The sequence below is a fragment of the Rutidosis leptorrhynchoides genome, chromosome 4 (genome assembly GCF_046630445.1).
Source record: "Rutidosis leptorrhynchoides isolate AG116_Rl617_1_P2 chromosome 4, CSIRO_AGI_Rlap_v1, whole genome shotgun sequence".
Lineage (NCBI taxonomy): Eukaryota > Viridiplantae > Streptophyta > Magnoliopsida > Asterales > Asteraceae > Rutidosis > Rutidosis leptorrhynchoides.
In genome coordinates, this window is record NC_092336.1 from 541,351,604 (window position 1) to 541,356,346 (window position 4,743).

At 32.0% G+C, this 4,743-nt stretch overlaps 1 protein-coding gene across 1 annotated transcript; it reads left to right on the forward strand.

The window, feature by feature from the left end:
• The first annotated feature begins 1,086 nt into the window (after positions 1 to 1,086).
• LOC139842628 (uncharacterized) lies at positions 1,087 to 2,083 on the forward strand. The gene is made up of 2 exons (XM_071832747.1): positions 1,087 to 1,856; positions 2,008 to 2,083. Exons 1-2 carry the CDS (start codon positions 1,087 to 1,089, stop codon positions 2,081 to 2,083), a joined length of 846 nt encoding a protein of 281 aa, XP_071688848.1.
• The last annotated feature ends 2,660 nt before the right edge of the window (positions 2,084 to 4,743 follow it).

Consider the following 4,743-nt stretch of genomic DNA (forward strand, 5'->3'; position numbering starts at 1 on the left):
CATAATGGGTCAAGATTACCACTTGTTGTTTATATTTGGTTATCTAAAGTTTAGTGGTTGTATGCAATGCTTAAACTTGTCAAAGGTTAGTTTGAATGTAATTGATATTTTAGAAGCAAGTTATGTTTTTTGTTGGAATTTGAAACGGGACAGATGTTAACTTGGTCGAAAACAGAAAATTAGTACTTGGTGGTGCGCTTTGCGCACAGGTTAGTAAATAAAAAAAAACGTCATTTTTTGAGAGTTGGGTTGTGGTCGTTTCAAGTGATATCAGAGCGTGGTTTAAGGGATCTAGGTGCTTATTGTAGAATAGGGTTCGTAGACTTAAACTGTAAGAAATTGTTGTATGAGATTTTATGGGACTGAATGTGCTAATTGTTTGAGTTCATAAGTACCTAGTACTTATATGCTATATGTATAACGACTGACATGTTTTTGTGCTAATGTGTATATAATTATGTATATGTTGTGTTAAAGATTTTGTGTATGCTATGTTAATCCATGTAAAGTACTTAATGTGTTGTGCGAGGTTGGAAAGGAACATGTTTGTAATACCGCATGATCACCATTATTACAATCACGTATCTTGTCATTTAATCACAACGGGTTTAAGTACCGAACGGGTGAAACACAACATGAGTAGGAGGATTGATTATGTGAGAGAATTTTGTGATCGTATGTTTAATAGATGTTAATTATTTCAGTATGTCGAATATAGAAAATTTTGATGATTCAACCCGGAAAGAAGGGGACCACTCTAATAAAGTGGATGAAGATTTGAAAACTATTTTAGGAAAGGCTCTTGACGGGTTCTCTCCATTTATAGTTAAAAAAATCGGGGAAATAATGGAGGAGGCGGTTATTACTACCATAACCTCAATGATTAAGGTAACTGTGAAAGAACTTGACCGGCGGTTGCCACAAGTTCAAGATGATGAAAGAAACCGGAAGGTTAATGAAGAAGGACGGGTTAACCGTGAACTTGTCCCTTTAAAGCCTTATAGCTTGAAGGTCTTTAAGTTAGGTAACCCACCTACTTACGAGGGATACCTGGACCCAATTGTGAGTAGTCGTTAGGTTACCGATATGGAAGCATGTTTTAGAACAACCCGATGTCCCGGCAAGTTTAAGACCACATTTGGGACGAGTATGTTTAGAGGGGTTGCGAAGAGATTGTGGATTGACTTGTTGGCTATTAAGGGAAGTTATTATCCTGACAAAATAACTTGGGAAGAATTCAAAGTTGAGTTCTTCAAGAACTTCAGATCGAAAGCTGAAGTAGAACGGTTGAAAACCAAGTTACAAAACACCCGCCAAAAGTCTATGGATTTGATCACATTTCGAGCCCATTTCATAGACCGATTTCAATTCAGTCCTGAATATGTTAGTAATGAGATGAGCAAGTGTAGGTTGTTTCACAGTTTGTTGCGAGATGAGATTAGGAAGAGAATTATTATATCTCAGTTTCATTCTTTCACCGCGTTGTTTGATGCGGCAAGATATATAGATGACGAACTTACAAAGGAAGGAATTATCATGCAGAACAAGGAAAGTTATACTTCTAAAAGAAGGTTTGAGCAAAATGTTTCACCGAGTAAAAAGATAAAGTGTGGTGAAGATATGAAGAGTGGAGGAGGAGAAATTCCACTTTGTGTGTGTTTTAACTGTGGAAAGCCAAGTCATATAGCTAAAAATTGTGGGGTTGCAATACCAAGGTCAATAATATGTTTCCATTGCAACCATGTAGGCCATAAAAAGGTTGAGTGTCCGTTATTGTCAAAGTCTGAAAGAAAGGAGGAACATAGAAAAGAAGTGATACGAAGGATAGAAAAGTCGGAGGGTACTCCGAGAGGAAGGTAGTTTCATATTATCACAGATGAAACTTGGAAATCATCTGATGATGTGTCGAGGTACCTTTCTCATTAATATTATACCCGCAAGAGTGTTATTTGATTCTGGTGCAAACTCTTCGTTTGTTGCTATCAAATTTGATTTGTGTCTAAATAGATCGTTGTCAAATACCGACTCTCAGTTAGAAGTTGAGATAGTGAGTGGTAAGGCTATGTTGTTCGTAGGTGTATAGAAGAATCGTAATATTCATGTTAACTCTAAAATGTCAAATATTGACTTAATCCCCATGACTGTGGGTGAATTTGATATTAATTATAAGAAGATGTCAAAATCAATAAAGAGGCTATAAGAATTTTTCAAGTGGGGAAGACCACACGTTCCCCAATGCGGAAGTTAAGTTATAGCTTTGACTTAGTTTTACCAGAGGAAAAGAACGATTTACGTGTTGAAGGCGCGTTGCGGGCATGTAGGATTGATCATAATGTAGTCGAGTTGAGTATTGTCCATCGGAGGAGTACTCATATATCAACGTTCTTGTGCAAGTCTAAAGGCTTCATTGTAGGAGAATTAGAGTGTACGTAACAATCATATGATAAGTAGTATGGATCACGGGGACGTGATACTGTATAAGTGGGGAAGAGTTGTAACATCCCATTTTTTAAAAGGTATATTGTATTATTAATTTATGATTAGTTAACTTAACTACGTTAAAAAGGACTTTAGTTACAAGAAAAGGACCCTAAGTGCAAAGTTCTATGTGGGATGGGTTAAAAGTGTAAATTGGGTTAAATGTCCCTTTTAATAAATACGTGGGCAACAGCCCATTTTCTTCATTCTGGAACTAAAAAGAAAGAAATAGAGAGAGATATGTGTTGGTGTGAGAGAAGTGGCGATTTTGGTGAAACTAGCTCAAAACCTTTGAAGTTCTTTCATGCAATTGGATCTAGGAGTATAATCAACATCTCTAAAGCTAACTAGCTTCACTAGAAGTCTTGAATGTCCATCTTTCTTCATTTTTATTGTGACTTGAGGGTTTTGAAACCTTAACTTAAGGTATAAACTTTTATGCCTGAATTTCGAGATCTTTGTTGTTTGATGATGTTATTTTGGTAGGAATCAAGGTTTTTGGTTCCATAGAAACCCTAATTTGAAAATTAGGGTTAGGGTTTATGGAGTTGGGGTTTTTTAAAAATGATGAATTTGTGATTAGGAAAACTAGTGGCATATGACTTGTATGATTAAGATTAAAAATCTGATTTGACCTTGGTTGACTAAGGAGTCTTTATGGTAATTAGAGTGGTAATGAGATGATAAGGCTTACAAAATTGTAAGTCTTGTGTTCTAGTCAATTAAGTGTCAAAATGAGTTTTTGGGTCAAGTGAGTTATAGTAGTAAAATTGTTAAAACCGAGTTTTGAGAATTGGGGGAAGCTTGTGGTTATAAGTTTTGAAAATAGTCAAGGGATGTTTTGAGAAGTAATTGAGGGTTAATTGATGAACCCTAGGTGTATTTGATCTAGTTTGACCAAATATGATTGTAAAGTGATGAAAATGTATGTATTTAATTGTTGAATAGGTTGAATACTCGGAATACTGGATTGTGGATTGTTGTGCATTGAACTTTGTGTAAATAAATTGTTTGTGGTTAAGGTGAGTTCATAGTTGTGATGACCCGGAAATTTCTGATCAAATTTAAAGTTAATCTTTAACGTTTCTGACACGATAAGCAAAGTCTGTAAAACTGAATCTCAAAATTCTTGAACTATTCAAATACCCTTCGATTGTTCTCAACGATTCGCGAACAATTATATGTAAATAGATACATATATATGCTATAACTTAAAAGTGTAACAAAGTATTAATTATGCGTTACTGTGCATTAAACTTATTGGTTTAATTATCTGATTGATATATTTAACTACGGAGTTAAAAGATAATGCCAAACGATTGAATTAAAAGATATTTATCAGGCCTCTTAATGATTATGATATTGTTACGGGTCTCTGTTGTAAGGTCCACACTAATTTGAGAAATCATTCATTTTTAACGGTATTCGGAATAAATGGTAAAGTGTTAGATGACGAAGGTTAGATAAAAGTTAGTGGAGAACTAAACAACATAATATTCAATTGATTGTTAATATATTTTTGGTTTAAATATCTATTTAAATATAATTTGTTTTAGAAAACTAAATTTTATATATTTATATACGAAATGATTAAAAATTTATTATTAAACTATGCCATTTCAAATTAAAATTTTTACGTATTAAGTCGTTTTATTTTTATGATATAATTTTTATAATTTTATTTTTAAGAAACGAAGTTAAATTAAAAATGTACAATTTGTAAAGTACAACGTACAACAACGTGTAGCTTAAATAGTTGAATTTAAATTAATTCATTTACTATTCATTGAATAGTAAATGAAACCAAATTAATTCATTTACTATTCACATGAAAGCGACCTGATTGAAATTATTAATTATAAGTTACATAAAATACCCTGAAGTATTTTAAAAATACGACTTTTAAAATCTTAATCGATTCAATTTTATTATTATATTATTATATTTTACTTTATTATATTATTATATTATTATTATATTATTATATTATTATGATTATAAACGTACGATTCCTTTTATTATTATATTATTATTTTATTACTTTATTATATTATTATATTATTATAATTAAACACGTTTGATTCCTTTTATTATTATAATATTATTTTCTAACTATATATATCGATCGATCGATCGATTGCAGAAAATCACACACACATATATGTACATATATATTTATTTCATATATTTTTATTCCCTAATATTTCTAGTTATATTTCCAAATTAGTATTAGTAGTATACATAAAATATTACGACAAGGTTATG